The sequence below is a fragment of the Cetorhinus maximus genome, chromosome 2 (assembly GCF_964194155.1).
Source record: "Cetorhinus maximus chromosome 2, sCetMax3.hap1.1, whole genome shotgun sequence".
Taxonomy (NCBI): domain Eukaryota; kingdom Metazoa; phylum Chordata; class Chondrichthyes; order Lamniformes; family Cetorhinidae; genus Cetorhinus; species Cetorhinus maximus.
The window spans coordinates 19,587,315-19,609,611 of NC_135880.1; the positions used below are offsets into that span (position 1 = coordinate 19,587,315).

Here is a 22,297-nt window from a genome sequence, read left to right on the forward strand (position 1 = left end):
AAACTAGAGGAACAGCACCTCATATTCCGACTAGGCACTTTACAGCCTTCCATACTTAATGTTGAGTTCAGCAACTTCAGACCATGAACTCTCTCCTCCATCTTTACCCCCTTTAAAATCCAATTTTATATTTGTTTATTAATTTCCCCAACCCCACCCCACCCCCCTCCACAGGGCTATCTGTCACTTCTTCTTATGTTTTGCTTTCAGAGTGCTGACCCTTGTTCTGCTATTAACACATTCTGCTATCTTACCTTGGTGCCACTATCAGCACCTTCTTTAGTCTTTAACACAACCATTAACACTCCCTTTTTCCATGACATCTTTGTCAAATTTCTCCTTAGTTTCCACCATCCCTCACCTTCTATTTTGCTTTACCTGCTCCACCCGCTCTTAAACACTATAAAACCTGCCACATTTCTTCTTACCTTTAGCTTCAAAGAGTTATACGGACTCGAATGTTAACCCTGTTTCTCTCTCCACACAAGCTTCCCGGCCTGCTGAGTTTTCCCAGCCATTTTCTGTTTTCATTTCAGATTTCCAGCATCTGCTGTGCTTTGCTTTTATATTAAATTGGCAAGTGGTGTTCACCACAGATGAATGTGAGATAGAACATTTTGTTCAGAAGGTTAAGCGAGTCACTTGTTACGTGGAAGGTGCAGCTCCAGGTGGGGTAATGGAACAAAGGGATCTCAGAGCATAAATACATTAATCACTATAGGTTGCACCATATATTAACAAGGCCATTAAAAAAATAAAACCAAGCACTGGACTTTTTTCTTGAATAAAGGCTGAAGGGTGACCTAGTAGAGTTGTTTAGAATTATGAATCGTTTGATAGAGAGGGTGCATCCTCTTCAGAGAATATTTCATCTTGTGGGGGACAGCATAACTAGAGGCCATCAATATAAGATAGTCACCAAGAAATCCAATAGGAAATTCAGAAGAAACTTCTTTATTCAAAGATCGATGGGAGTGTTGAACTTGCTACCACAGTAAGTGATTGAAGCACATGGTACAGATGCATTTAAATGGAGGTAAACAAGCATATGAGGGTAAAGGGAAGAGAGAGTTAAGATGATATATTTAGATGGAGGATAAAATTGGAAGGAGGCTCAAGTGGAGCATAATCACCAGCAATAACTGGCTGGGTCGAATGGCCTATTACTGCGTCATATATCCTATGTAATATATGATTTCTTCTTATGCTTTTATGCTAGCCATGTGGAACTCGCTCCAAGGAGATTACTGATATATGGCAGTCAGTAGCTCCTCTCCTAGCCCACACACTATTGATCATCACTTTTGTCTTCAGCATCCCCCTCCTTGTTACTCTGACATTGGTGCAGCTGGATTGGCTTTGATAATGCTCTACTCAAATGATTAAGTGGCTATTTTGCCAGTTTAACAAACTGTTGCAGACACCCGAACCCAGTGGAGTTGGCAGAAAGTGCAATAATTAAACTTTGCATTTTGCACTCAATTTCCTCGGCACACAGGCAATAGTAGACACATTTCAAATTTTTTATTTCATAGCAAAAGTATTTAATTCACTACAAAATTAACCAGTGTGGTCAATGTAAATAATTAAATTGTAAAGCATAGTGTTTCTTTAAGTCATTTTCAGTGACTTTCAATGAGGTTACTGATTAAGTATCAATGTGCTACCTTGGGAGTATTGTCTGCAACGCACCACGTTGAATGAAGAGATCACCCATCGCCTAGCAAGCTCAGCGTTCGACAGGCTCACCCACAGGCTTTACCGAGAGAATAGAGTTTGTCTCAAAACAAAGATTAAAGTCTACCAGGCAGTTGTTTTCACCTCTTTCCTATGGCTGAGAGTCATGGACAACCTACTGGTGTCACAGAAAGCAACTGGATGCATTCCATCATCACTGCTTCAGGTCTCTCTGCAGTGTCAAGTAGCAGGACAGAATCCTTAGCACCAATGTTCTTTTGCAAGGTGCTGCATGCCTGCTATTGAGAGCACGATCATCAGATCTCAGCCCCAATAGGTCGGTCATATTGCTTGCATGGAGGATTCCAGCAGTGTGCTACAGCCTGCAGCGAAAGGGAACCCGCACCAGTCCCAAACTTAGATACCAAGATATTCTGAAAGCCAATCTCAAGCTTTTAGGTTTGGCCCCACTACATTGGAAAAACAATCCTGGCCAGATACAAATGGAGAAGTCATTAAGCAATCTCAACCTTTTAAGGGGAAAGAGTCAGGTCCCTACACGCCAAACGAGTATACCATAAAGTCAATGTCTTCACCCACCCCTCCAATAGTGACTTCATATGTAATATTTGCAGTTGGATCTGCAAATAAAGATTTGGTTTAACATCACATATGAGACGACATGAACTTAGATGGCGAACAACTGGACTCCTTGCAGAACACTCATCTGTCGAATTGACGGGAGAATCCATCACTGATAGGTGGGGAATTGGACAAACTTATTAAAAATGCTTATTATTGGTGATAACCTCATTTTCCCCTGTATAATAAAATGGAACCTGGTGGCTAACTGAAATTTATTGAGGAATGCTATTTAATGGAAAGCAGAGAAAGAAGCAATTGCATTCTATTACACTGTCTGATTGCACAGGTTCATAGCAGACTTTACATTTGTGATTATGCAAACAAATTGTATCGGATACTTGAACTGCAGTCTTGTGGCACAGTGGGTAGCACGACTGCCCCTGAGCCAGAAGGTCCAGGTTCAAGCCGCACTCCAAAACTTGATGGCCAAGGAAGGTGCAGTCCTAACATGGCCAAACAGCTTTAGTATCAACTTGTAAATTCTTCCAACATAAGTCTGTGGCAGGCAGTAAGAGTGGGAGAGGTTCCTGAGAAGACCATGATAAACCACTAAAATACCTTGCCAAGCTTAACCATGGCCCAACGCATGGAAATCCATGGTCACCAATGCCTTCTTAGGACATGGTACCTAGAGAGAAAGGCTTAAACTGCAACCTAACCAGCACAATTTCTCAATCATGCCCAAAGCAGAAACTCCATTGCCAAATATTTTAAACATTCATTTAGCTCTCTGTGTACCAAGCAGAATTTTACCACAGTGAGTATTAATGAAACATATGAAAACATTTTCTTTCATGGAAGCCATTCAAACCTGGAATTCAAGGCTATATGATTGTAACACATGCATATTTCATATAAAATAAATAGAGTATAAACTATGTTTATGATCATCGTTATCAATAATATCATAAAACCGTCAATACAAATCACAATTCATCACTTTTAGGTCATGTTAAATTGATTTTCAGTCATTAAATTGCACAACTCTTTGTCCAATCCCAAATTTATCACTCCCTGTAGACTTGCTGTTATTTTTCCCTCAGTTCCCACTGTGCACATGCCTTCCTTGTCAGTTTGAAGTTGCTGAAGTTGCAAGGAATACAGAGGAACCAAGAGGAACCATGCCATGCCAGCGATATTTTGCAGAGCTGAGATAGTTTTTAGGTCTCAGCACCGATGGTTAGGACATGGGCAAGGGTAAGCAAAACAGCATGGCACTGTGGAGCAAGGTGTCGCCAATGGGAAGAAGAGAAGCACTAATCATGGGAATAGGGGGGAAAGAATTGTGGGGAGATTCTGTGATTGGAGGGAGTGGATGATAGCGGGTTTGAAACTCCCAATGCCACGTGCTGAACAAGTCAGAACAATAGATTAGACAAGTAAACACACAGCTGGACAATTGGTGCACAAAGAGGTTTCTCAAATTCCTAAGGCACTGGGAGTACCTCTGGGGCAGGGGATGCTATTGAGATTGGAGAGGCATTAAGTTGAATCAAAATAGGGCCAATGCCCATTCAAGGAAGCTAAGTGATGCAGTGTGCAAGGACTTAAACTAACAAGACAGGGGATGGGGTCAATATTAATATCCTGGTAATAGGGAAAGTAAAATGTGCTGGCAGTCGAAAAGGTACAGAAGATGCAGAGGTGCAGAGCAGAGGCTGGCTAATGACTGTTCAAGTGCAGACACTGATACAGGTAAGTGTGCAGAGTTTGGAGCTTTTGTAGCAGCAAGTAGTAATTAATACTATGATGTTGCATGACTTCGTTACACTCACAGTGAGCATTTCTGTGTCAAGAGCATAGCCTTGCAAAATTAATTCATAAACTAAACAACTCTAGCCTACAACACAGGAAAAGAAATGCTTGCATCTATTTTGTGCCTTTCATGACCTCAAGAAATCCCAAAGTACTTTGCAGCCAATGAACTCCTTTTGAAGTGTTGTCATTGTTGTAATGTAGGAAATATTACTCAGAGAAGTTTAAGATCATTGGTGCTAATCGTGAAATCTTTATCCATGCCTTTGCTACCTCTAGTCTTCGCTATTCCAACACATGCCTGGTTGACTTTCCATGTTTTACGCTCTGTAAACATGTTGGCAGGACCCACCACAGGCGATGCGGTAGCCCAGCCAAAAGTCCATTGACTTTTGGCAGAACCGGACGATCCTGGTGGTGGGCGGGGCCAGAAAACCTCGCCTGTTGTCATCCAAAACTCTGCTGCCAGTGTCCTATCTTTCATCAGATCCCATTCACCCATCACCCCTCTGCTCACTGACTCACATTGGCTCCCGGTAAAGAAACGCCTTGGTTTTAAAATTCCCTTGTGCCTTCAGTTATCGTGAGAAATGTAGAATAGAATTTAAAAAGCCCTGCAGCCCTCGGAGGTATTTGCAATCCTTCAATCCTGGCGTCTTGCGCATTCCTGATTTTAATCACTCCAACATTCAAGACCACATTTTCAGCTGCCAAGGCTACCTGAACTCTGGAATTCTCTCCCTAAATCTCTCTATCTCCTTTAAGATGCTCCTTACAACCTTCCTCTTTGGCCAAGCTTTTGGTTATCTTCCCTAATATCTCCTCATATGGCTGGGCATTAAATTTTCTTTGATAAGGCTGCAGTGAAGCACTTTGGGATGTTTCATTATGTTAAAGGTGCTTTATAAATATAACAGAATCACAGAATTATTATGGTGCTGAAGAAGGCCATTTGGCCCATCATGTCTGCACTGGCTGTCTGAGCATTTTAACTTAGTGCCAATCTCAGGCCTTTTCCCCGAAATCCTGCACATTGTTTCCATTTAGATATTCATCCAATGCCCTCTTGGATGCTTCAATCGAACCTACCTCCAAAACACTTCCCGGCTGTGCATTCCAAACCCTAAATGCTTGCTGTGTGAAAAAGAATCATTTGCTTCTTTTCAAAACACTTTAAAACTGTGCCCTCTGGTTCTCAATCCATTTACAACCGGGAACATTTTTCCCCCTATCTACTTTGTCCAGGTCCCTTATGATTTTGAAAACTTTTATCAAGCCTCCTCTTAGCCTTCTCCTCTCCAAGGAAAACAGTCCCAACTTCTCCAATCTTTCCTCATAACTCAAGGGTCTCATCCCTGGAACCATTCTCGTAAACCTCTTCTGCACTCTGTCCAATGCATTCACATCCTTCCTATAGTGTGGCATCCAGAACTGTACACAATACTCCAGCTGAGGTCTAACCAGTGTCTTAAATAAGTTTGTCAAAACCTCCTTACTCTTATACTCTAAGCCCCTATTAATGAAGCCTAATCTACTCTATGCTTTAGAAACAACTCTCTCTATTGTCCTGCCACCTTTAATGACTTATGTATATATACACCCAGGTCTCTCTGCTCCTGCATACCCTTTAGAATAGTATCCTTTATTTTATACTGTCTCTCTATGTTCTTTGCACCAAAGTGTATCACCTCACACTTCTCAGCATTGAACTTCATCTGCCACCTATCTGCTATACCTTGTTATACCTACAGATGGCTATCCACTTTATTAATTTCAGTAAATATCACTTCCTATTGAATCCAACTTTCAGCTTCTGTAACAACTGACATCATTGTTTAAATTATACATCAATTTATTTCTAAACCACTTCAGCTATACAAGGGACAATGATCAAGAAATCAACCTAGGGCTTAAATTTAATTAACACATCCAGTATTGTGAAAGTAATGAATTTCTCTAATATGTATTGCACACATGGCTTAATGTTTCTGGTTGAATTGCATAGGCATTGCTTGCACAAAGAATGTCTGGTTGGTGCTCTTTGTTGGAGGAATGTGTGAAATCCAGTTTCAGTAGTGTTCACATATAAGAGTTGCTTGGTGCTGAGCTGTCAGGTTTCAGCAGGTCATCAGACAAAGCACTAAATAGGGAAGTTGAACCATCAATGGGGACTTCAGCTTGGATCACATCTCATTATTCCCCTCTGGTTAAGGACAGAAGGCATTTGCAAAGTTAATAAAGATTTCTGCAGGTGCTCACTTGTTCCCTCAGTCAGACCTCAAAATACAAAGGCTAGGAAGCTACAGACATATAAAATATAGGAAACTAAAATAAAAAATGTTAAGGGAAAGGTGTAGGCACAATGGCTTGTGTTAATCATTTTGAAGGACAGGTGAGAAGATTTGTGAGAATGGTTCCAGAGGTGAGGAATTTCAGTTACGTAGATTAAGTGGAGATGTTGGGACTGTTTTCCTTGGAGAGGAGAAGGTGGAGTGGAGATGTGATCGAGGTATTCAAAATCTTGCTGTGCTTGGACAGAACAGATTGGGAATAATTGTTCCCACTGGTGGAAGGATCAAGAACGAGAAGGCACCAGATTTAAGGTGATTGCCAAAAGAAGCAATGGTGACACGAGGAGAAACTTTTTTTTCCCATAGCGTGTGGTCAAGCTATGGAATGACGCCGCACAGTGGCGATTTGGGATTTCTGAACCCACAACAAATATCCAAATGGACAATAACATTTGAATTGAATTGAATTAAGAGCATGATGAAGGCAGGTACAATTAAGACATTTAAGAGGGATTTGGATTATTTTCTGAAAAAGAAGAATGTACAGGTTTTGGGGAGAAGGTGGGGAATGGCACTAGGTGATATGTTCATTCGGCACAGACACAATGGGCCGAATGGCCTCCTCTTCTGTAAAAATTCTGTGATTCCTCTTTTAAAGTATTTCTACCATTTGATTTGATCTCATCACATTATCTATTCGGCTTCAACAAAAACTGTTAAAACCAAATACTGAGAGGTCATGTAATGGAGTCATAGGATCATACAGCACTGAGGGAGGCTATTCAGACCATTATTCCTGCACCTGTTCCGGCTCTTTGAAAGAGCTATCAAAGCAGTCCCAAACCATGCCCTTTCCCCACATCCCTGCAAATGTTTCATTTTCCAATACCTATCCAACTCAACTTTATAAATTACAATGGAATTTGCTTCCAATAGTTTTTCAGTTTGTGTATTCCAGACAATAACAATTGAATACGTATCAGATCAACTTCTCCAAACCAAGCAAAAATAAAGGCACATGTAACTTTGATGTGTTGCATACATTTGATGTGAATACATTCACTATATGCTCAATTCGATCATATTTATAATGCATGATAAAGACACCACAGCGCAGACCATCAACTACTCCATCACTGTTTCCACATTTACTGCTTAAGCTCCAATATTTGACTCCTAACGTTGTTCAGTTCTAATGGAGTCTTGGTTTCAAATTCTGATGTAACATTAATGTAAATCAGTTTAGCTGCCCAAGTTAGACTTCAATATTTTTAGTAGAATATATACACTAACCAATGACTTCAAGTCCATGTTAGCAGTGGTGAATACTATAACATTGTATCATTCCTCTTGCAACTGATTAAGAATCATTCACGTGTGCCTTGTGTCACACCAAAGACATTGTGAATGTTAACTTGGATAAATACTTGTAGGGCTTTGGGGAAAAAACAGGGGAGTGGGATTAATTAGATAGCTCTTTCAAAGAGCTGACACTGCCATGCTGGACCAAATGGCCTCCCTCTGTGCTGTAAGACTCTACGATTCTACAAACTATATAAAATCCAGTACCCTAATTTAAAAAAAAATCTAAATATTGAAATGCCTTGTTCAAAACATTTACTGTGAAAAGTGTAAATAAAATAACTTTGTCAATATCAACAAATAAGGTTTGTGACATTATTAATTATTTGTGCAATACTGAGGCTGTTACACACATGATCCATGAAATTGACTTACACCTTTGATACTTATGGGCTACACAGGCCAACCATTCACAGAATCAGACATCCATGTACTATTTTCTTCACAACGGTGCCAACACATTAGTCAACTTGTGCTAGATGCATTTTCAAGGGAATTCAAATCAATTACAATGATCATAATGTATGGAAGAACAAAGAGAAGCCATCATTGTAAGCTATGAAAATAATTTTGATTTCAGAATATTTTCACACTCAACAATTGCTCAATTATGCTAGCTGCCACAATAAGTATTAAAGTATTGGAAACATTTAGCAAGCAAATGAACAGGGAACTGAGCTACAGTGGCAAAGCAAAGAAAGGGACTGCAAATAATCTTCACAAATATGAAACAAAACCTAAATAACAGGGTTGTTTTTGAATGATCTTTTTTCAGATACATACCCTTTGGCTATTAAGAATTAATCCATCTGCAGTATAATATTGTCCTCTTTTCATGAGAATAATAGGGAATACATTCTAAAGGAACCAACTTTCGTCAACATTTCCAACTTGGCCTTTAAGGCTTATTGGCCATGGTAAGTTATGTTGTTTTCATCTCTTGTCAAACACACACATATGCTGAAGGATTTTCTGAGGGGTTGTAATTTTGCAAGCCACATTCTGACTACTTAGTACATATGACATAGGAGCATAGGAGCAGAAGACTATTCAGTCCATCAAGTCTGCTCCGCCAATTCAAATAGATCATGGCTGACCATCTACTTCAACACCAGTTCCACGCATTATCTCTCGATGTCATTAGTTTCCAGAGATCTATCATCTCAAAGATTGAGCTTCCACAGTCCTCTGGAGCAGAGAATTCCAAAGATTCGCCACCCTCTGAGTGAAGAAATTCCTTCTCATCTCAGTCTTAAATGGCCTGCCCCTTATTCTGAGACTGTGTCCTCTGGTTATAGACTCACCAGCCAAGGAAAACATCCTAGGTACATCTACGGTGTCACGCCCTGTAAGAATTGTGTAAGTTGCAAGTGCTAGAACTCCATCCTATTGGATCTCTCCAGGGCCAAGGGATGGAAACTCCATTTCTGGTGATTGTTCCTCATTCTGATCAAACTTAAATACATTTTAATTTACTTACCAGCTGATTATCATTCCAAACAAATACGCAAAACCATCAGTTAAAGCTGCAATTCTCACAAATCTCCATTTTGTACTTAACCATTGACCAGCCAAAAGTGTTTTGTGACACTCTCTGTAAAACTGATAAGAAAGATCCAAAATGAGATCGATGCCAGCCGGTGAAATTAACTCCATGGCCACTAGTTGGTGCACAGTGTGAGGCAAGTAAGTCCAACTGGACAAAAATAAGAGGGGACCCCAATAAACACCTTATGACGGTGTCTCCACTGTCTATATAAAAAGGCACAACCGATTTAAGTGTTAATAGGTAATAGCTCAGTCCCAGGCTTTTTGTCGGCAGAAGGAATTTAATTAGATTCTGTTCATGGTGGGCTGACTGTTCTGCGTGGAATTAATGCAGATTCTTACTTTGGATTTTGTACCACGTTGCTTTTAGATTTTAGATGCGTGTTCAGTCAATAACGGGATCCACAGAATCTTTACCAATATGAGTGCAATACCAAACTCGCCGATTGAGAAGTGCTCGCTATGTTTGTCTTCCTGTTGCATTTTCAACCTGTGACATTACAACATTGATTCCTAATCGCATTACTCGTATATCGCCCGTTTGGTTTTAGTTTTCTGCTGGCGTTTTTAAAAAAAATATATTTGAAAATCGACTTTAAAATAAACAATTATAGAGATGACGAAGTTACAGAGATAAGATTGGGGGAAGACAAGTTTAAGAAAGGGAGTCTCAGCTCGCATGACAATGTAAAACTATATTATGATTTGTTGATAATTTTCAGCACTATCAAGTCCATGCAACTTCACATTCCCTCAAAAAAAATGCCTTTACATCCAGACATGTTTTGAATCGGTTCGTTAACCGCAAACGCGAGGCTCACAGGCACAACATGAAACAACAGGCTGCATACCAGGAAACATCAGCGCAACATGTCTGTGGGTGAGAGACTCGAGGAGGAGGAAGCCTTAAAACAAAGTAACTTGGCTCTTAAAAGTAAGATGCTCTTACCTGAGAAACACAGCTATTCCCCAGAAGTAAACCCACAAAGCAGCTACCGGGCGACATTTGCCTTCGATCATATTGGCTTTATAACCAGGTCGTGTGGAGAATTGCCGTTGAAATGAGTTCTTCTCGCTGGCTCGAATCCCTTAGCTTCCAGTACCATGGACAGCGCTCGCTTCTCAACTGCATGAGATTTTCCTTATTTCTTCCCTACCCTTTGCATGCAGGCAAAAATCTTATTAATGTTCTGCAAATATTTTAGTATTTGTTTCTCTCTCTCTCTCTCTCTCTCCCGGCGGTTAAAGGTCCCAGGATCACGTCTTCAAAGTCAAGGGCATCGCTGAGCTGGAGTGACTGGAGCGGTCGCTCCTACTGACCGCTCGCTTCACCAGCAACATTTTCCACCAAATGATCTGCCAGGAGCAGGGAGGAGGAGGAGGGGAGTGGGGGTGGGTGGGGAGGGTGGAAAGGGGGAGGTGGCGGGGAGTGGGTTGGGGGGGGGGGGGGCAACTAAACTTCACGTTGCGAAGTGGGAGGGACAAAGGCTTTGGTAGACAGAGCAGCTGACCAGTCGGATCTCGATGCTACCGAAGCAGCAGGCGGGGATCTGAGCTGTGACAGGCTGAGCCTGGCCCCGGGGAGGTTCATGGATGAGAATGACAGATTGACAGGGCGGAGGATCACGCGCAAAATTTAGGAGCGAAGATTTGCTTTTTATTGCCAGATTATAATGCGTTGAATGCCCTAACTGTGTGTGTATGTATGTGTGTGTGTGTTCAAATATTAAAATACCGACCAAAATAGGGGAGACAGCAAATTCTGATACATCCTTCTTGCGGTGAAGCCATCCTTTCTCCTTGCCATGCATTAGGAGGCTGGTTGCTACCTACAATTAAACTTATGACAAATGTGGCCTTTGTTTCGTTAGTTTAAAAATATATACGTTTAGTCCGACAGCAGAATTATGACGAGAATTGGTTGCTTCATGTTAAGCGGTTGAAAGGGACCAATTATATGTTTGCAGCCCAGTTTAACTGGTATTGACGGGGTGGGGGGTGCGCTAAAGGATAACTCGAATTTGAGGGCAAATGGGATTTGTTGCGTTTCAACTTTTCCCGGCAGTGCACAAATTCGGTCTCCTCCAGCTATGCAACAACTAGGCTTCGACTGTTTAAGCTAGTGAGCTTCACGGATTAGTTTAGTTTCCGGTAAAATCAATGACATGTGAAGACATTTCACTTTTTAAAGAATCCACTACTTTTCTCTCGGTTAATTGCACACCAAGTATTACCTCCTGAAGGGTTTCACCTCTTAATTGTTCCAGCCACACAACCTGCCGATTTATAAGTCATAATGATGGCTTCGAATTATAAATTGGTTATTTACTTTTTTCTTTCTTATTTGACTGATGGAAATGTTTAGCTGCAACGTGCTGGATTTGAACCGCTACGCCATAGGTCCCCTGCTTTAAAGGGGGCGCCTCAGCAAATGCCCACAGACATCATTCCCAGTGGTGTTAAATGCTTTCGTCTCTGTCTGTGTGCCCATCTTCCCTTTCTTCCTGGTTAGGAGAAAAAATATGATCTACGCGAGCAGCGCCCAAGGTAGCAAACCCACCATATGGCTCTTAACTGTTGCCCCTGTCAAGTCGCTAAGGCGAGTATAGATTCCTGCACGCCTTCGCATAAGTTTCTCGGTGAGTGTGGGGGAAATAATGAAGTCATCGATCACTGTCAGTTGTCTGCTTAACCTTGAACTTCTGCTAGTCTGAGCGCATATTACGCGATGCATTGAGTGCTGTCGCGCTAATTTATTATTATTATTTTCGCAACTACAATGTAAGCATATTAAAGCTGCGACGGTTATGCCAAAAAGCCTGACATTGGCTTACAGGTGGGTTAACAGAATAAAACACCCGTTTCCAACCTAATGAAGACGATGCGACCTGTTGCACATTACTCCCGAATAACGAGCTTCGCAGGATCAGATTCAACATAAACTACCACACTACCTCTGTTCTGTTTTTATCTCGGTTTCAGGTCTTTGAAATGTGTGCTCCCTCTCTTTAATCAGCCCGCATAATCTTTCACATTGACGATACGGCGGCTGGAGTGACATTGTCCTGTCATGCAGAAGGAGGCCCACTTTAGTGATAGTGTATCTTAAGGTGGTGTGGAAGCGGTCCAAAATATCGGTTTAATTTCTCTTTTCACTCGAGTGACAAAAACTTGCATGGCTTTTAAGACGCGTTTCTCTCCAAAATCAGTCGAAACACTTCCTTTTTTTTTAACTCGCTGTCTGTCCTGGCCACTGATTAAGCTTCAATCTCGATTCTGAAGCTAGGTGACCCACCGGGATATGGCCATTGTTAGCAAGGCTAACACTTATGGCCACCCCAGCTTCCCTGGAGAAGGTGGTAGTGGACCTTGTTCCTGAACCACTTGCAACGCCTGTGATGAAGGTTATCCCGCAGCGCTGTTAGGAGAGTCCAAGGTTTTGCCGCATTTGTGAAGCGAGGAACCACGATGAAGATAGACCCCCACCCGCCACCCCCCCTTAAACCAGCTTATATTTCACCCCTTTCCTATTTTTACTTAGTTCTGTTGAAGGGGCATGAGGACTCGAAACGTCAACTGTGCCCTCCTCCGCCGATGCTGCCAGTCCTGCTGAGTTTTTCCAGGTATTTCTGTTTCTGTTTTTGTTTGGGATTTCCAGCATCCGCAGTTTTTTGCTTTTAACACTTGAAGGACTTGTTCGAACGAAAGGTCAGTTGCAACAATAAAATGAAGGGTTCTGATCCAGTTGCATATGATCCAGTGGCGTTTGATCCAGAGACTAGGCTAATCCTCTGGTGACATGGGTTCAAATCCCACCAGGGTGGCTGGTAGAATTTAAAATTCAATTAATAAATCTGGAATTGAAAGCTACTTTCAGTGATAATGACCATGAAACTCATCAATTGTTGTAAAATCCCATCAGATCACTAATGCTCTTCAGAGAAACATAGAAAATAGAAGCAGGAGTAGGTCATTTGGCCCTTTGAGCCTGCTCCGCCATTCAATATGATCATGGATGATCCTCCATCTCAACCCCGCACTCTCCCCATATCCCTTGAGGCCTTTAGAGATTTTTAATTCTTTAACAGGATGTGGGCTTCTCTGGCTAGGCCAGCATTTATTGCCCATCCCTAATTACCCTTGAGAAGGTGGTGGTAAGCTGCCTTCTTGAACTCCATGTGGTGCAGGTACACCCACAGTGCTGTTAGGGAGGGAGCTGCAGGATTTTGACCCAGCGACAGTGAAGGAATGGTAATATATTTTCAAGTCAGGATGGCTAGTGACTTGGAGGGGAACTTCCAGGTGCTGGTGTTTCCATTTATTTGCTGCTCTTGTCCATCTAGATGGTAGTAATCATGGGTTTGGAAGGTGCTGTCTAAGGAGCCTTGGTGAGTTTCTGCAGTGCATCTTGTAGATGGTACACACTGCTGCCACTGTGTGTCAGTGATGGAGTCCAGATATCTATCTATTTCCTTCATAAAAATATTCGTGATTTGGCCTCCACAATCTTCTTTGGTAGAGAATTCCATAGATTCACCACCCTCCTGAATGAAGAAGCTTCTCCACATCTCAGTCTGAAATAGCTGACCCCATATCCTTAGATTGTGACCCCTTGTTCTAAACTCCCCCAGCCAGAGGGGACATCATCCCTTCAAACTGTCTGTCCATCCCTGCCAGAATTTTATATGTTTCAATGAGATCTCCTCTCATTCTTCTAAACTCCAGTGAATAAAGTCCTAGTCAGCCCAATTTCTCCTCATATGATAATCCTGCCATCCCAGGAATCAGCCTAGTGATTTTTTGCTGCACTCCCTCTATGGCAAGTATATCATTTCTTTGGTAAGGAGACAATAAACTGCACACAGTACTCCAGGTGTGGTCTCACCAAGGCCTTATACAGCTGCAGTAAGGCATCCTTGCACCTGTACTCAAGTCTTCTTGCAATGAAGGCCAACTTACCATTTGCTTTCTTCACTGTTTGCTGCATCTGCATGCTTGCTTTCAGTGATTGGTGTACAAGGACACACGGGTCTCTTTGTACATTAACATTTCCCAACCTGTAACCATTTAAATAACACTCTGGCATTCTGTTTTTCCTACTGAAGTGGATATCTTCACACTTATCCATCTTATCCACATTATACTGCATCTGCCATGTATTTGCCCACTCACTCAACTTGTCTAAATCACCTTGAAGCCTCTTAACACCCTCCTCATCACTCACATTCCCACCTAGTTTTGTGTCATCAGCAAACTTGGAAATATTACATTTGGTTCCCTCATCCAAATCATTGATACATAGTGTGAATAGCTGGGGCCCAAGCACTGATCCCTATGGTACCCCACGAGTCACTGCCTGACACTCCAAAAAAGACCTGTTTATTCCTACTCTGTTCCCTGTCTGCGAACCAATTCTCAATCCATGCCAATATATCACCCCCAATCCCATGTGCTTTAATTTTACACACTAACCTCTTATGTGAGACTTTATCAAAAGCTTTCTGAAAATCCAAATACACCACATCCGCTGGCTCTCCCTTATCTATTCGGCTAGTTACATCCTCAAAAAACTCCAGCAGGTTTGTCAAACATGATTTCCCTTTCATAAATCCATGCTGACTTTGCCTAATCCTGTTGATATCCCTACCTGGTCGGGTCTACACGTGTCTCCAGACCCACAGCAATGTGGTTGACTCTTAACTGCCCCTTGAAATGGCCAAGCAAGCAATCCTGTTAAAGGTCAATTAGGAATGGACAACAAGTGCCAGTGACACACACATCCCATCAAAGAATCAAAAAAAGTAGGAACAAGTGGCTTTGCCTTACTCTGCAGCTGTCTGATAATTGCATCATTCCAATTCTAACATCAAACAGGAAGCCAAAAGAAGTGAAGAACCATCAGAAATGTATGGAAAATGGGCTGCAGCCTCATGTTGACCTAGCTGAATCCTCCTGAAGCAGAAGGTTTGGGCGCCTGGAAGCTACTGTTACTGGAGTATGAGTAACTTATGAAAGCCCAAAGCAACGCCTAGCTCACACATAATCAAGAGAAATATAATAAATGAACATGATGTTTAGAATAAAGGAAAAAATGCAACTCAACTCCTTTCACAATCTCAGGAGGTCCCAAAGCGTGTTAAGTGGCAACTAGGTTTGTGCGCAGCAAGATCCCATGTAGCACTGAGATAAGTGGCCAGATTGAGGCTATTTGTCCTGTAATGTCCATGCCAACTCTCTGCAAGCATAGCTCAGCTTGACCCATTCCCCACCCTTTGCCCATGGCCCTGCAATTATTTTCCCTTCCACTGCTCGTCCAGTTTGCTTTTGAAAGCCACGACTGACTCTGCCTCCATCTTATTATCGCACTATGCATTCCAAATCCTAACCAGTCACTGTATTAACAAGAAAGATTTTCCTCATGTCACCTTCTGCCACTCAACTTAAATCGGTGTCTCAGGTTTTTGGACCTTTCATCGAAGGCAATAGCTTCTCCCTATCTACTCTGTCCAGACCCTTCATGACCTTGAACACTTCTATCAACTTTCTTCTCCACCTTTCCTTCTCTAAGGGGAACAGCCCCAGCCTCTCCAACCTAAGTGAAGACAAACTAACTGAAGTCTCTCATCCCTGGAGCTATCCTCTTAAATCTTTTCTGCACCTTCTCTAAAGCCATCACACCTTTCTTAAAGTGCAGTGCTCAGAGTTGAACACAATACTTCAGTTGAGGTTGTATCGTTATTGTAAAGGTTCATCTTAACTTCCTTGCTTTTGTAATCTATACCATTATTTATAAAGCCCAGAATCCCATATGCCTTTTTAACCACTTTCTCAATTTGCCTTGCCAACTTTAATGATTTGTGCATACATATCCCCGACTGTCTCTTTTCCTGCTTTTCCTATGGAATTGTCCATCTGAAAGGATGGATGGGGACTTGATTATAAAGTATCGAATTGAAAGATAATGTACAGTTCCTCAAGCTTCTGTTAAACTTCATTAGAACAATAGGAGGATGAAGATAGAGTATTCAGAGTGGAAGTGGGAGGCTTCACTCACACACTGACCTCCCTGTCCTTGACCTCCTATACTTACAACCTTCCAAACTTAATATTGAGCTCAACAATTGCAGGTCATGACCTCTTATCCCATTTTTTTGGGACAGCAACTGTTGGTAATGATCCTTCAATTCTCATTTATACCTCCTTTAGACATTTCTTTTGTTTCTTGTATCATTGCCATGTCCTTTTGCCTTGAACAAACATCCTTTTGGCCATTTCATCTCTCTGCCTTCCATCCAATCCCAGAGCTTCCCTTTTGTTTTTTTATCAGCCCCCTTTCCCTGCATCCCTGCATAAGTACTTGCTTATAACCTGTATTTGATCACAAGTTTATTGTTCAAAGTTTCTGTTTAAACTTTCTTTCTTTTAACTTAGTCATTCATGGAATGTGGGCTTCACTGACTGGCCCCTAGTTTCCCTTGAGAAGCTGGTGGTGAGCTGCCTCCTTGAACCGCTGCAGTCTACTCACAATGCTGTTAGGAAGGGAGTTCCATGATTTTGACCCAGTGACAGTGAAAGAACGGCAATATATTTCCAAGTCAGGATGGTGAGTGACTTGGAGGGGAACTTCTAGGTGGTGGTTTTCCCATCTATCTGCTGCCCTTGTCCTTTCAGATGGTAGTGGTTGTGGCTTTGGAAGGTGCTTTGGAAGGTGCCTTGGTGAATTCCTGCAGGGCATCTTGTAGATGATACACACTGCTGCTACTGTGCGTCGATGGTGGAGGGAGTGAATGTGTTGTTATTGAAGTAATTAAATGGATATTTGAAAGAAAGATTTGAATTTATATAGTGTTTTTCATGACTTTTGATGTATAATTACTGTTGTAATGTAGGAAATATAGCAGCCAATTTGCACACAGCGAACTCTCACAAACAGCAATTTAATAATGACCAGTGCCACACCCATGCAGTTCTACCGATGAATTGGTGGAAAATAGATGTCCCTCCCTGTCTGCTAATATACAAAAAACTTCACAAGGCTGACAGTTAGCCTACTTGTCTGGACAAGACATAAAAAATGCAAACAATCTTTTGGGACATTCCATTAAAATGCAACAGGTCCTTCCTGTGGATTTTGATAGCTGCTATTGTTCAAATACCTGCAGAAACTAGTGCAGAATGGCCCTACGAATGTCTTGGCTGCAGGTTGGAATTTCACAGAATGGAGGTGAGGAGATGCAAATGGCTGAAACTCAAACCCTATTGTGTGTTGATGCTTAAATTGTCAGGGACCATTTGTGTGGACAATGGAAACACAGATACTATGGTCACCTGACAGAAGCCAGATTACGATAAGGACACACATTAAAACACATTTTGAAAGCAGCCTCAGTCAGTCAGTCTGGGAGACAAGGACACTCAAAGGGAGGAGATCCAGCCCAGCAAAGGAAAGACCCAACCTAAAATCGAATAACGGGCAGAGGAATGGGGCTAAGCTTTTACCTTCCAATTTGAAGGACCAAGCCACTACAGGGGTTTGATTGTACCTCGCTTACAGCTAAATCAGAAACCTGCTGCTGCAAGTAGTAAACCATTGTGAACTCATTGTAAAAAACTTCCAACTTCCATTTCTTCAGTGAACTAAAAGGAAATCATTAGGCCTGCAATGTTTCATACTTCCACCCAAAAGATTCAAGTGTAAAAGTGAACGTTTGGACTTATTGAAAACCTAAACGCATGGTACCTTTTTTGCAATCTCCTTTTCTTGATTATAAGCATGTCTGTGCATGTGTGTGTGAGTGAGTGTTGTTGCATGTACATCCAGGTCTTGAGAAATAAACATTTATTCTTCCTTTTTTTTTAACTTATGAGAAAATCTATCTTTTGCCTGTTCTCCACAGCACAGCAATCAAGGGGAATGCTTCTTCTTGAAGGCACATCTATCTGTGGTCAGCCAAGAGGTGAAAAAGAGGGAACGATCCTACCATCTTTTCCCTGTCCATAACACCAGGTGTTCTGGTTTTTTTTGTGTGTGATTTTGATTCAGCAATAAATATTGGCCAAGACACTGGGCTCTTGCTCTTTTTCTAAATAGTGCCACAGAGTCTTTTCCATCCATCTGAGCAGGCAGATGTGGTTTAATGTTTCATTTGAAAGACGGCACCACAGACAGTATAGTTCTCCCTCAGTACTTCACTGGAGTGGTAACCTTGATTTTGTGCTCAAGCCCTGGAATTGGATTTGAACCTGGATACTCAGAGGAGAGAGTGCTAACAACTGAGCCACTGCTGACACCTTGCAATGGAACATGACCATCCACCGACTGTATCAGCCAAGACACACACAAGATTGTTTTAATAGCCCAACTCATAACAAAACAAAATAATTACTGCAATAGAAATTTCATAACTGGGAAATTTCAAGGCTGGGAACTGAGAGTTCAAGGTTATTCCACATTTAGGAAGGATAGGCAAAAAGGAAAAGTAGGTGGGGTGGCAATGTTAATAAAAGATGGGATCAGCACATTAGTGACAGAGGATCTTAGATCGTAAAACCAAGATGTAGAATCCATTTGGTCATGCTAAGAAACAGAGGCAGCAAACTTTGGTAGGAGTTGTTTATATGCCACCAAATAATAGTGGTAATGTGGGACATGGTATAAATCAGGAAATTAGAGGTGCATGGAACATACATACAAACATACAATTAGGAGCAGGAGTAGGACACTTGGCCCCTCAAGCCTGCTCCACCATTCAATAAGATCATGGCTAATTTGATTTTAACCTGAGATTCATGCCCTGCCCCCATAACCTTTCACCCCCCTTGCTTATCAAGAATCTATCTACCTCTGCCTTAAAGATGTTCAAGTGACCCTCCCTAAAATAACATTACAAGTGTAATACAGTGATCATAGGGAACTTCAATATACATATAGACTGGAGAAATGTAATTAGCACTAATGCTGAGGGGGACAATTCTTGGAATGTATAGGCAATGGTTTTCTAGAACAGTATGTTGAGGAAGCAGCTAGAGAACAGGCTATTTTAGATCTAGTATTGTGCAATGAGAAAGGGCTAGTTAATAATCTTGTTGTAAAGTAGTCTTGAGGGAAGAGTGACCATAATATGATAGAATTTTAGTTGAAGTTTGAAAGTGATGAGGTTCAATCTGAAATTAGGGTCTTTCTCAACATAGGAAACAATGAAGGAATGAGGGGCAAGTTGTCTGAGATAGATTGGGGAGCTATATTAAAACCTATGATGGTAGACAGGCAATGGCTAGTATTTAAATAATTAATATATGATTTGCAACAAATTCACATTCCTTCAGGGTTCAAAAAGCCAGCAACAATAGGGATCCAATCAGGGCTAACAAGAGAAGTTAGGGATTCTATCGGATCAAAGAAAGAGGCATATAAAGTTGCCCCCCACCCCAAAAAAAAAGTAGTAAGGCTGAGAATTGGGCACATTTTAAAACTCAACAAAAGAGAACCAAGAAATTGAAAAAGAAAATAGAATATGAAATTAAACTAGCGAGGAACATAAAAAACAGACTGTAACAGCTTCCATAAGTACGTGACAAAGGAAAGGTTGGTAAAGACAAATGTGGGCCCATCATAGGCAGAGGATGGAGAATTTATAATGGGTAATAAGGAAATGGCAGAGAAACTAAACAAATATTCGTGCCTGTCTTCATGGAGGAAGATGCAAGAAATCTCTCTGAAATAGTGGGGAGCCAAGGGACTAGTGAGATTGAGGATCTGAAAGAAATTTGTATTAATAAAAAAGTAGTGCTGAAGAAATTAATGGGGCTGAAATTTGATAAATCCCCTGGGCCTGATGAGTATTGAAAGAGGTGGCTGTAGAGATAATAAATGCATTGGTGATCATCTTTCAAAATTCTATCTGGAATGGTGTCTCTAGATTGGAAGGTAACAAATGTGACCCCACTATTTAAGAAAGGAGGGAGCGAGAAAGCAGTGAATTACAGCCTAACATCTGTAGTGGGGAAAATGCTAGAATCTATTCTAAAGGATGTGATAACTCAGCATTTAGAAAGGAATGGTGAGATTGGGCAGAGTCAACATGGATTTAAGAAAGGGCAATCATTTTTGACAAACCGGCTGGAGTTTTTTTGAGGACGTTACTAGCAGAATGGAAAACCAGTGGATGAGGTATATTTGGATTTTCTGAAGGCTTTCAATAAGGTCCTACGCAGGAGGTTAGCAAAATTAGAGCTCGTAGAATTGGGGGGAAATATACTGGCATGGATTGAGGATTGGTTAATAGACAGAAAACAGGGAGTAGTCATAAATGGGTCATTCTAAGGTTGATAGGCTGTGACTAGTGGGGGACCAGTGCTTAGGCTCCACCTGTTCACAATCACTATGAGTGACCTAAGTGTGGGGACCAAATGTAATATTTCCAAGCTCTCTGATGGCACAAAATTTGGTGGGGATGTGAGTTGTGAGGAGGATTCAATGAGGCTTCAAGGAACTTTAGACTAAGTGAGTGGACAAGAATATGGTAGATGGAATATTATGTAGGAAAATGTGAAGTTATCCTCCTTGATAAGAAAAACAGAAATTTCTTAAATGGGGAGAAATTGGGGAATGTTGATATCCAAAAAGACCTGGGTCATAAGTCATTGAAAGCTAAAATGCAGGTGCAACAATTGGGAAGGCAAATGGTATGTTAGCCTTTATTGTAAGGAGACTTGGGTATAGGGATAAGGAAGTCCTACTGCAGTTGTATAGAGCCTTGGTGAGACCACACCTGGAGTATTGTAAGCAGTTTTGGTCTCCTTACATAAGGAAGATATACTGGCCATATAGAGTTTGCAATAAACGTTCACCAGACTAATTCCAGGGATGGCAGGATTGTCCTGTGAGGAAAGATTGAGAAGATTGGGCCTGCATTCTCTAGACTTTAGAACCATAGAAAAGTTACAGCACAGAAGGAGGCCATTCAGCCCATCTTGTCCATGCCAGCCCAAGGACACCCAGGTGCCCTTTCTAATCCTACCTTCCTGCACCCGGCCCATAGCCCTGCAGCTTACCGCACTTAAGGTGCAGATCCAGGTACTTTTTAAAAGAGTTTAGAGTTTCTGCCTCTACCACCAACTTTGGCAGCGAATTTCAGACACCCACTACCCTCTGAGTAAAAACGTTCTTCCTCATGTACCCCCTAGACCTTCTGCCACTTATCTTGAATCTATATCCCCTGGTTCTAGAATTCTCCACCAAGGGAAACAATATTATCCTGTCCACTCTATCTATTCCCCTCATAATTTTGTACACCTCAATCAAGTCACCTCTCAGCCTTCTTTGTTCTAAGGAAAATAACCCCAATCTATCCAATCTCTCCTCATAGCTACACTTTTCTAACCCTGGCAACATTCTTGTAAACCTCCTCCAGAGCACTCTCTTCAGAGCTATTACATCCTTCCTGTAATGTGGTGACCAGAACTGCACGCAATACTCCAGTTGTGGCCTCACCAGTGTTTTATACAATTCCAACATTATATCCTTAATTTTATGTTCTATACCTCTACCAATGAAGGACAGCATTCCATATGCCTTCTTTACAACCTTGTCTGCCTGAACTGCTGCCTTCAGGGACCTGTGTACTTGTACGCCAAGATCTCTCACTTCATCTACCCCTCTTAGTATATTCCCATTTATTGTGTAATCCCTGTAACTGTTTGACCTCCCTAAATGTATGACCTCACACTTCTCTATGTTAAAATCCATCTGCCACTTTACCGCCCACTCCACCAACCCATCGATATTGTTTTGGAGATTCTGGCTATCCTCTACACTATCCACTACTCGGCCAATCTTTGTGTCATCTGCAAATTTCCCAATCTTGTACCCCACGTTCATGTCCAAATCATTAATATATAACACAAACAGCAAGGGTCCCAACACCGAGCCCTGTGGAACACCACTTGAGACAACTTTCCATTCGCAAGGGCATCCATCGACCATTACCCTTTGTTTCCTGTTACAAAGCCAACCTTTT

At 41.6% G+C, this 22,297-nt stretch overlaps 1 protein-coding gene across 1 annotated transcript in view; it reads right to left on the reverse strand.

Moving 5' to 3' along the window:
- Positions 1 to 10,507, reverse strand: part of glra3 (glycine receptor, alpha 3) — a 252,760-nt gene extending 242,253 nt beyond the window's left edge. Inside the window, exon 1 of the mRNA XM_078557604.1 lies at positions 10,228 to 10,507. Coding sequence (XP_078413730.1) covers positions 10,228 to 10,298 — 71 coding nt within the window. The 5' untranslated portion in view covers positions 10,299 to 10,507. The remainder of the gene's footprint in view (positions 1 to 10,227) is intronic.
- Between the last annotated feature and the right edge of the window lie 11,790 nt (positions 10,508 to 22,297).